Source organism: Piliocolobus tephrosceles, chromosome 9, assembly GCF_002776525.5.
Source record: "Piliocolobus tephrosceles isolate RC106 chromosome 9, ASM277652v3, whole genome shotgun sequence".
Taxonomy (NCBI): domain Eukaryota; kingdom Metazoa; phylum Chordata; class Mammalia; order Primates; family Cercopithecidae; genus Piliocolobus; species Piliocolobus tephrosceles.
The window spans coordinates 44232043-44244147 of NC_045442.1; the positions used below are offsets into that span (position 1 = coordinate 44232043).

At 37.7% G+C, this 12105-nt stretch overlaps 1 protein-coding gene across 1 annotated transcript; it reads right to left on the reverse strand.

Annotated features, from left to right (window-relative positions):
* Positions 1-698: 698 nt before the first annotated feature.
* On the reverse strand, positions 699-12040 carry IFIT1 (interferon induced protein with tetratricopeptide repeats 1). Its single transcript, XM_023226265.1, has 2 exons — positions 11874-12040; positions 699-2406 (listed from the first exon to the last, which is right to left on the reverse strand). The coding sequence occupies exons 1-2, from the start codon at positions 11876-11878 to the stop codon at positions 975-977; spliced, it is 1437 nt and encodes a 478-aa protein (XP_023082033.1). The 5' UTR covers positions 11879-12040; the 3' UTR covers positions 699-974.
* Between the last annotated feature and the right edge of the window lie 65 nt (positions 12041-12105).

The window sequence follows — 12105 nt, forward strand, 5'->3', positions numbered from 1 at the left end:
AGCCACTGCAGCCTCCTCTCTCACAACCTGCAGCCTGGGAAACAGAGCCTACGACAGCAACCAGAAGCAGGCTCTTGGAGTGAGGGAGGGTATTACAGAAGTTTTATGCTTGGTAGATTGGCTAGACACACATATTTAACAGGTTATGGGGGGCTATGAATATTCATGAGGAGCAGTCATAGAAGAGTGGTACACAAACATGTATGTTACAAGCATTCTGTGTTCACTTTGTGGTGGAGACTTAACATTAAAATGCAGCAAAATTAGGCTTCATATGTCAAAAGGTGAAACAAAGGACATTGAGGCACCCTGTGTGCAGCCTCCATGGACTGGCCAGAACCAGTCTGTGGGCGGTGGTCACTTATCAGGAGGGAAGGCTGATCAGTTGTCATGTGGAACCCGCAAGAGGGGAAGGGAGACTGGCCGTGGTGCTAGGTGGAGTGAGCTAGGTGAAGTCAGCCAAGGAGTGAGTCTTCTATTTGTTTTCCATGGGTTTCTGTTTAACTCAGTGGAAAAAGTCCAATGGCAGTTAGCAAGGGAGGGGATATAATGAAGTGTGAATGATCTCTCATCTTGCCATGGTTGGGAAACTTAGTTTTTAAGGTTTCTGGGGTCTCCTTGGCCAAAAGGGTCGGTTCAGTTGGTGGAGGAGCTAAGGATTTTATTTTTATTTCACAAGAAAATGAATGAATTAAACATTTAGTGTAAGTCCAATATTTTATTTCCTACAAAGTTACCTAACATTTTTTTCTCAACTACATAGCACTCATACAAATGATTTCTCTTTCTTACATGCACACACACATTGTTTCACTAATTGTTGACTGCAACTAATATTTTAGCAGATGTAATTATTCAAGAATGACATCATTACAGTGAATTATAATGTTTCTGAAAACAGTAAGCAGAAAAGATGATTAGTACATGTTAGCATAAAATGAAATGAAATGTGAAAGTGGCTGACATCTGGGTGCCTAAGGACCTTGTCTCACAGAGTTCTCAAAGTCAGCAGCCAGTCTCAGGGCCTGCTCATAGTACTCCAGAGCTTCATTCATATTTCCTTTCAATTTGTAGACAAACCCAAGGAGGCTCAAGCTTTCCAGATCTAATGAATTTCTCTGAAGTTTCCTTAAAACCAATTTCTTCAAAGAATCGATACTTTTATCCCTTATGAATGATGCCTGTTCTATTTTTATGGCTTTTAAATAATGGATAATTGCATTGATTTCTGATTTCTTTTGGAATTCCTGAAACCGACCATACTGGAAATGTATGTCTTGCATTGTTTCTTCTACCACTGGTTTCATGCATAACAGTTTTTGAAAAGTTTCTTCAGCTTTTCTGTGATTGCCTGCTTCTATATACATTCTTGCCAGGTCTAGATGAGCCACCTCAAATGTGGGCTTTTTTTCCACTGCAGATTCAAAATGAAATATGGCTGATCTTACCATTTTGTCTATCTTTTCTCTATTCTGCCATCTAGGCTGCCCTTTTGTAGCCTCCTTGATTTGAATCATTTGTGCCTTATAGCAAAGCCCTATCTGGTGATGCAGTAAGACAGAAGTGGGTGTTTCCTGCAAGGCCTTTTTTAGTAACTCAAGAGCTTTATCCACAGAGCCTTTTCTTCGGTAAAACTTGGCTGCATATCGAAAGACGTAGGTCTGTGAGGACATGTTGGCCAGAGCTTCTTCAAGGTACTTTTCTCCTTCAGCTTCCTGTCCATTATCCTGAAGCTTCAGGGCAAGGAGAACCTTCATATATCCATTGTCTGGATTTAGACTGACAGCCTGCCTTAGGGGAAGCAAAGAAAACGGCCTGTAACCCTTTGCGGCTAATTTAAAGCCGTCCAGACGATAGGCAGAGATCGCATACCCAGCGCTGAATTCAGGGTTTTCAGGGTCCACTTCAAGCGCCTTTTCAAAGCAGGCCTTGGCCCGTTCATAATTCTTTCCTCCACACTTCAGCAAGGCCCATCCTTCTTCACAGTCTATTTCTGGACACTCCATTCTATAGCGGAAAGGATTTGAAGGCTTCTTACAAATGTTCTCCACCTTGTCCAGGTAAGCCTGGGCTTCTGCCAGTCTGCCCATGTGGTAATACACCCAGGCAAAGTTGCTCCAAGTCACCAGACTCCTCACACTTGCTTGGTAGGCATGTTCTTTCTGCATTAAGTCTTCAGCTTCTTTTAAGCTCTTCAGGGCTTCCTCATTCTGGCCTTTCAGGTGTTTCACATAGGCTAGTAGGTTGTGTATTCCCACATTGTATTTGGTGTCTAGGAATTCAATCTGGTCCAAGACTCTATTTTCTAAATCAAGCATTTCACTATCTTCAATGAATAACTCCCATGTAAAGTGACATCTCAATTGCTCCAGACTATCCTTGAGCTGATGATTATCACCATTTGTACTGTAAAAACAAAAACAGATTTTCTTTGTTAGGTGAGGAACTGCCAGAAGAAAAACATCAGATAAGACACCTTGTATTTTAGTGCTTATCCTTGAAAGGATCTCACTTACTTAGATTTCATTAAAGTTAATGTATTTTTAAGTTATTCATGGACTGTTGATAGTGATATTGTTTGCTTGGCTTCATATGCTAGCTAGAGCAATTTCCAGCCAAGTAACTATTCTGTACTTAAGAGTCCTATTTGTAGAATGGAGATAATGATGGTATTTATCACACTCGGTTTGGTGAGGATTAATAAACTTACACATGTAAAACACTGAGAGCATATGATATGCCATATAAGAGTTTCTTATCTTAATATTAAGATAACTAGGACAGAGGTCAGTTAGAAATGCAGAACCTTAGGAAACATTGACTTTAGGACCTTACTCTGCATGGAATGCAACAAATTAAGACCACATGAAAGAGAGAATATTTGACCAGGGTTTTAATTTTTTTTTTCATTTTTTTTACTTGGAAATAATTATAGATTCACAGAAAGTTGCAAAGACAGTACAGAGATCCAGTGTATCCTTCACCCAATTTCTCCAATGATTCTATCTTACACAACTATAATACAATAGTTCAAAACTAGAAAATTGACATTGGTACAACAATGCTTTTGTATAGTGCTATGTCATTTTTTTCACGTGAGTAAACCTATGAGACCACCACTTTGACAAAGAAATGAAACTACTCTTCACTACCACATCTCCCTCATATTACCCCTTTATGGTCACATCTGTCACCTCCTCACCTTTACTCCCCTAATCCTTGGTAACCACTAATTTGTTCTTCGTCTCTGTAATTTTGTCATTTCAAGAATGTCATATAGACTGGTTGCGGTGGCTCATGCCTGTAATCTCAACACTTTGGGAGGCCGAGGCAGGCAGATCACTTGAGGTCAGGAGTTTGAGACCAGCTGACCAGCATGGTGAAACCCCGTCTCTACTCAAAATACAAAAAAAAAAAAAAAAGTCATCTAAATGGAGACTTTCATATAAAAGGATAGTTCAATATACAAAAATTAATCAATGTAATATATCACATTAACAGAATGAAGGGAAAAAATACATGACCATCTCAATTGATGCAGAAAAAGCATCTGACAAAATTCAACACCCTTTGTGAAAAAAACACTCAACAGACTACAGACTACTAATAGAGGAGAATGATCTCAGCACAATTAAAGCCATATATGAAAAACCCACAGTTAGTATCATATTCAATGGTGAAAAAACGAAAGCTTTTCCTCCACTATCAGGAATGAGGGAAGATGCTGCTTTCACCACTTCTATTCAACATAGTACTGGAAGTTCTAGTCAGAGCAATTAGGAATGAAAAGGAAACACAAGACATCCAAGTTTGGAAAGGAAGGAAGAAGTAAGATTATCTCTGTTCACAAATGGCATAATTTTATATAGAGAAAATTCTAAGGATTCTACATATTAACAAATAAATTCAGCAAAACTGCAGGGTACAAAATCTACATGAAAAATCAGTCATATTTCTCTACAGTAACAATTAAAAAATCCCAGAAGGAAATTAAGAAAACAATCCCATTTACAATGGCATCAAAAATAAGATAATACTTAGCAATAAACTTAACCAAGGAGGCAAAAGACTTGTACACTGGAAACTATAAGACTGCTGAAAGAAATTAAAGAAGCTATGAATAAATGGAAAGACATCCTCTGTTCTTTAGAAGATTAGAAGACATTTAGTGGATTAGAAGACATAATATTAAGGTGTCAATACTACCCAATACTACCCAAAGTGATCTACAAATTCAATGCAATCTTTATAAAAATCCCAATGATGTTTTTTGCAGAAATAGAAAAATTCAACATGAAATTCATATGAAATCTCAGGGGATCTCAAATAGCCAAAGCAATCTTGAAAAAGAACAAAGTTGGATGTCTCACACTTTCTGATTTCAAAACTTACTACAAAGCTACAGTAATCAGAACATTACAGCATTGACATAAAGACAGATATATAGACCAGTGAAATAGAATAGAAAGCCCTGAAAAAAACCCTTACTTATCTGGCTGTATTAGTTAGCTCAGACTGTCATAACTCAATATAACAGAGTGGATGTCTTAAACAACAGAAATTTATTTTCTTATAGTTCTGGAGGCTAGAAGTCCTAGACGAAGGTGACAACCAGTTTGGTTGCTGGCAAGGAATATCTTCCTGGATTGCAGATGGCTACTTCTTGCTGCATCCTAAAGTGGCCTTTCCTCGGTGGCAGAGAGAGAGAGAGAGTGAGCTTTGGTGTCTAAGGACACCAGCTCTGTTGGATTAAGGCCTTGCTCTTGCGATTTTATTTGACCTTTATTACCTCTTTTTAGATTCTATCTCCAAATAACAGTTCAACATAAGGGTTAAGGCTTCAACGTAAGAATTTGGGGTAGGGGTGGGTTGGGAGTGCACAATTCAGTCCATAACAATGGCGGAATGATTTTCAGTAAGAATGTCAAGACCTTCTAATGGGAAAAGGTCAGTTTTTTCAATAAACAATGTGGGAAAGCTGGATATACAGATGTAAAAGGGTAAAGATGGACCCTTACTTTATGCCATATATAACAATTAACTCAAAATGGATGAAAGACCTAAATGTAAGACCTAAAATTATAAAACTCAGAAGAAAACTTAAGGAAAAATCTTCACAACATTGTATTTGGCAATTGGCAATGATTCGTTAGATATGATACCAAAATCACAAGCAATAACAGTAAAAATAGTTAAGCTGGACTTCACCAAAATTAAAAACTTTTATGCATGGAAGGATACTATCAACAGAGTGGTAAGACAAATCACAGAATGAAAAAAAATATTTGCAAATCGTGTATCTGATAAGGAATTAATATACAGAATAGATAAAGAAACTCTACAACTTAGCAACAAAAAACAACGATAAAAAAATGTGCAAAGGACTTAAATAGACATTTCCCCAAAGAAAATATAGAAATGGCCAATAAGCATATGCAAAGATGCTCAATATCACTAATCATTAGTGAAATGCAAATAAAAACCACAATGAGATACCACTTCATGTCTGTTAGGTTAGCTATTATTTAAAAAAAAAAAAAAAAAACAGGAAATAACAAATATCGGTGAGAATCTAGAGAAATGGAAACACTTGTGCACTGCTAGTAGGAATGTAAAAGGGGGCAAGTGCTGTGAAAAATGGTATGGTAATTCCTCAAAAAAATTAGCCATATAATTACCATTTGATCCAGCAATTCCACTTTTGGTTTTATAACCAAAAAGAAGTGAAAGCAGGGACTCAAGCAGATATTTATTTGTCCATATTCATAGCAGCATTATTCACACAGCAAAAGGTAGGAGCAACTTAAGTGTCCATTGATGGATGAATGGATAAACAAAATGTGGTATATACATACAATGGAATATTCAGCCTTGAAAAAGAAAAGACATTCTGATACATGTTACAACATGGATAAACTTTGAAGGTGTTATGTTAAGTGAAATAAGCCAGTCACAAAAGGACAATATTATGTGATTCAATTTATATAAGGTACCTACAGTGGTCACATTCATAAAGACAGAAAGTAGAACAGTGATTAACAGGGTCTGTCCCGCAGACCCTGACTGACGGATGAAATGAGTACTCAGACACAGGTATGCAGTGTAAAAGCAGTGAGGTGACTGCCTGGCTCTAATGGCCAGAGAACATCTCCGGGCAGCTGGAGATGCTTACTTTTATTCAGAGCAGGCACAATGCCAAAAACTTGGGGCCAACACAACCTGTAGGTAATTAACATCTATAAGTAAACAAGCCTGTTTAAGATAAATTCCCCCACACTCCCTTGTACCTACTCCTTGCCCTCTGCCTCAGGGTTATAGAACAGCTGCCTTCAGCTCTTCTCCTCCAGGGCTCTGCAGAACCTTCTGAACTTTCAGAAGGTTTGCATTCTTTCCCATCACTCTGACTGATCCTCCACACTGCGGGAGGAGGGAATAGGAAATTATTGTTTAATGAGTACAGAGTTTCAGTTTAGGAAGATGAAAATTTTCTGGAGATGGATGGTGGTCATGGCTGCACAATAAAGTGAATGTATTTAATGTCATAGAACTGTACACTTAAAAATGGTTAAAATTATGAATTTTATGTTATATATGTTTTACCATAATGAAACAATTTATGATTTATTTATGGCAAAGGTGCTCTAAACAAAGTAAAGAGAAAAACAATAAAAATATGGAAAATGTTTTTAATATGGAGAAGATTCTCATTTGTAATATATAAAGTGTTTTGCAAATTGGTATTGTTCAACAGACCACTGGAAATCTATATGAATAGAAAATTTGTAGAAGAGCAAATATAAATGGCCAATAAATACGAAAAAAAAAAATGCTCTGGATCAGGACAATGACTCATGCCTATAATCCTAGCACTTTGGGAGGCCAAGGCAGGAGATTTGCATGAGGTCAGAAGTTTAAGATCAGTCCGGGCAACACAGTAAGACCCTGTCTCTATAAAAAGAAAAAAGATGCCCTAAGCCTCTAGTCATTAGAGAAATGCAAATTAAAGAAGCCATAATTTATAACTTTATTCCACTCAGATTGGCAAGAGTTTAAATGGATGAGGACACAATTTCTGAAGCCATGAATTATTATGGCCTTCAAGATCAATCTGATGATAGTCATGAAAATTTAAAGTAATTAAAATTAAAATTTTAATATTAAAATCAAAATTTTAATATTAAAATCAAAATTTTAATATTAAAATCAAAATTTTAATTTTAAAATCAAAATTAAAATTAATGATGGTCATTAAAATTACATTTCCTTCAACAAAGTAATTCCACTCCTCAGAATCTATCTCCCAGAAAAAAATCACTAGTACATAAGGATGTATGCTCAAGAATATTCATTACCAACACTGTATATATTAGCAACAAAATGGATATATTAATAGGGAATGGTTAAATTAATTAAGTATATCTATACCATAGAATATTAAGTAGCCACTAGACTACATGAATTAGATCAAAACTAGTTGAGTTTGATGGACTTTCATAATATACAGTTAATCAAGAAAAGTGAATTGTAAAGAAGTGTCCAAAACACTACCCTATTTTTTGTTTTATAAAGAACCAAATCCTTTTATATTTGTTTGTGTGTCATCACTCATGTATGGAGAAATATATGTAAGTATACTTACAGCTCATCAACAAGAAGACAAGCAACCCAATTTAAAAATGAGCAAAGGACTTCAGTAGACAATTCTCCAAAGAATAATCACAAAGGACTAGCAAACACATGAAAAGACTCTCAACATCATTAGCCACTAGAAAAATGCTAACCAAAACCATGAGGTATCACTTCTCACCCAGTAAGTTGGCTACAATAATAATTTTAAAAAAGGAGAATAGGTGAACAAGTATTGACAAGTGCTATGGTTTTGGTATAGTTTGACTGTCCCCACCAAATCTCCTACTGACATTTGATCTCTAGTGTCACAATTTTGGAGGTAGGGCCTAGTGGGATGTGTTTGGATCATAGAGGTAGGTCTCTCATGAATGACCTGGTGCCATTCTAGTAGCAGTGAGTGAATTCTCATTCTCATGAGACTGGATTGGTTCTTGGGGGAATGAATTAATCCTTTGAGAATGGGTTGTTATAATGTCAGGATGCTCCCTGGGTTTAGACCCTCTTTGTATGTGCTTCCCCTTTGACCTTCTCCAGTGTGTTTTGACACAGCACCAAAGCCCTCAACAGAAGCTGAGAAGATGCCAGCACCATACTTCTTGTACAACCTGTGGAACTATAAGCTAAATAAACCTTTTTTCTTTAGAAATTGCCCAGCTTCAGGTATTCTTCTATAGCAACACAAAAAGGACTAAGACAATAAGGATGTGGAGAAATTGAAACCCTCATACATTGCTGGTGGAAATGTAAAATGATGCAGCTGCTGTGGAAAACAATGTGGTGGTACCTCAATAAGTTAAACATAATATTTACCATATGACACATTCCTGGATGTTCCACATCTGGATATATACTTAAGATAATTAAAAACAGGTGTTCAAATAAAAACTTGCACACAGATGTTCATAGCAGTATTATTCATAATGGCGAAAAAATGGAAACAACCCACATGTTCACCAACCCATGGATAGAAAAATGTTAATATATCCCTAAAGTGGAATATTATGTAGCCACAAAAAGGAATGAAGTACTGATGCATGACACAACAGGGATAAACCTTGACAGCACTACACTAAATGAAAAAAACTGATCCAAAAGGTCACTGTTGTATTTTTTTTTTTTTTTCCTAATTTGGTCTTGAGGTCTCTCTCATGAGAGTGGCTACAATCTATAGCCCTGCCTTGAAAGAGCTCCAGGGTATTTGGTCATGGATATTTACAATGTGCCTTTCTTGGGGTATTTCTTTATTTTGATGAATAGCCTAATGTCTAAAGGCACATTTACAATGTGTCTTTCCTGGGATGTTTCTTTATTTTGATGAACAGCCTAATGCCTAAGTGTCTGATCTATGTGTAGGTGTCCCCTTTTATAGGAAACTTGTTCATACTGGGCAGATGCCCTTGTGGTTCTTGCCTGACATGTGTTTAGTTTATTTCTGCCGAGATAGCCACTCTCTCGGAAAGCCATGATCAGTGAAGAAGTTGGGTTTGAGTGTGTTGGTCAGGTGAGATACAAAGGAGGCAACTGAAAAAAAAAAGTATGTGAAATAACACAAGCAGCTTATTACTTACAGATCCAGAAAGAAGAGGGCAATATGCCTTGCAGGGCCAATGGGAGAGGGGGAACCATTGAGGACATGCATGCTCAACCAGCGAGTGGGGAATGTAGGCCCAAGCCTTTATGGGAGGCCAGGGTGTTACCTAGGTGGGTTTCCTGCGGAGAGTTCTATTTGGTGGGTTTAGAGTAAGCAGGTGCAAGTTTTGCCAAGGGGTCATGCTGTGACCGAGAGGTGGTCACTGCAGCGCATCTACCTGGTCCATATGGGGGGGTGAGGTCAGTTGGGGCAAGTCCAATAGGTCATACCCTGCTATGCTATAGGAAAGTGGTCACCAGGAGGTAGTTATATAAAGCAGATATCTGGATCGATCACATTGAGGAACTGGAAAAAGGTGAAGAACTAGAAACTGTGTCAAGGGTGACTGAGCCCCGCTTCTGGAATGAGAAAGTCCAACTTAATATTCAAAAAGGGACGCTTAGGAAATATAAAATTATAAAAATCCAGTATAACCACATAGCATGTGTTTCCATTTATATGAAACATCCACAATAGGCAAATCCATAGAGACAGAAAGCAGATTAACAGTTGCTGGCGCCTGGGGAAAGGGGCAAGTAGGGAGTGACTGCTTAATGGCTATGGAGTTTCTCCACATAGTGAGAAAAATGTTCTTGAACTAGATAGTGATGATGACTGAACAGTAGTATCATGAATATACTAAATACTACTAAATTGTATACTTCAAAGTAATTAAAATGATAAATTTTATTTTACATGTATGTTATCACAATAAAAAATTACATTGCTAAACTGAATAAAATTCAACAAAGTATATATACATATATATACATTTTTTTTCTGTAGTACATGTTGACATAAACATAAAAGCAGGAAAACATAAAAGCAAACGAGTTTGCCATCTGAAAAAAATCTCATGAGCCCCCACTGGCGCCCTTTGAGAAACATTGATTTAAAGGTTTAATGAAATATCATTGAATGTAGAGATCCTGGTCCATATCTCAAAGCTACCACTTATTGTCTATGTGATCTTAACATTTCTAAATCTAACATTCTTTATTGTAAAATCAGGATGATACAGCCATGCACTGCATAATGATATTTTAGTCCACAAAGAACCACATATTTGGTGGTGGTCCTATAAGATTTTAATGCCACACTTTTGCTGTACCATTTCTATGTTTAAATATGTTTAGATAAACAAATACTTGCCATTGTGTTGCAGTTGCCTACAGTATTCAGTACAGTAACATGCTGCACAGGTTTATAGCCTAGGTGTGTAGTAGGCTATACCATCTAGGTTTGATGTTTGCACAATGATGAAATTGCCTAACAGCTAAATTTCTCAGCGTGTATCCTCATTGTTACATGATGCATGACTGTGTAAGTACCTGCCTCGTAAGTATCTTTTGAGAATTAAATGGAATAATTTACATAACACTTTTAGAAGCCAGGCTGGCACTTAATAAGAATTCAGAAAGTGATAACTACCTTTAGAACATTTAATATTATTATGATTTAATTATCAGCACCCACTCCATCTGTTTACAGAGGAGGGTTCATCATAGGCCTGTAATGTGCATTTTCTGGAATTTTTACCCCTTCAAAATTTTGACCACTGGAGCACTGAGGGGAAAATTTACAAATCAGTATTAACTAATGGTGTTTTGTTTTGTTTTGTTTTGTTGAGACGGAGTCTCACTGTTGCCCAGGCTGGAGTGCAGTGGTGCAATCTCAGCTCACTGCAACTTCTGCCTCCCGGGTTCAAGCGATTCTCAGCCTCCTGAGTACCACCATGCCTAAATTTTTGTATTTTTAGTAGAGACAGGGTTTCACCATGTTGGCCAGGTTGGTCTCGAACTCCTGACCTCAGGTGATCTGCTCACCTTGGCCTCCCAAAGTGCTGGAATTACAGGCGTGAGTCACCTCGCCTGGCCTAAGTAACAGTTTTTAAATCAGCTGAGGAATTCCTACATGAAGCCCTTTAGGTAAGGAAGATATGGATCTTCCCAAGCAGATGTGGATCATCTTCAGTCAAGGATATACCAAGAGCCTGGATTTTCCAGGGAAGAGGCAATCTGTTTATCTTAAGCTCAGTCTGATTAAGAAAACCTGTTGTAAGAGGCCAGAAGTGCAGAAAGTGAGACCAGAAGCCTACGGAGGAAGGCTGTGAGCTTTTCCTACCACATCTCCTCTGTATTACCCACAAGACATCAGAGAGGCTGCAAGACTGAGGCTTTCACAGTCTTGTGGGTCCTGCTTTTTCTCTGTGATAAGAAACCAGCAGAAAGCAATGCCTCTACCCAGACAAGCTAACCATTCCTTCCCCAGATCAGACAGAATTGAATCTGATGGGAAGGAATCTCTCAGATTGGGATCATTTTCTCCCTTCCTGCAAAAACTCTTTTCCCATTTCCCTCCCCTTCTTTGGGCTACAGCATGAGGTAAACTTCCTCAAGTTCACACTAACAAACTAAAAATGCATTAATTAAACAATTTATGTATGTGCGAACGTGCACACACATGCATGCACACATTCAGTCCATAAGCAGATACTCAAATTGAGGAATTAGAAAACCTGACCTCACTGAGATCTAACCTGTTGAAATAGTATTTAATTACCATTTTTTCAAAAATATTAGATATTATGGCAGAGAAGCAAAGAAGTCCTTACCTCATGGTTGCTGTGAATTAGGCAGCTGTTCTGCAGGGTTTTGCTTAGACAGGCTCCTCTGAGATCTGGCTGTTTTGTCTTGTGGATTTTCAGTTACATTTAAACCCCAAGACAGGGTTATATAAGGGAGCTAAACAACAGCCAATGGTGTAAGCTGTGGGTGTGTCCTTGCAAGTTGGAAACCTGGGAAACCGAAACGAGAAAGTGAAAGTAAAGCTAGCTGAATTCCTGC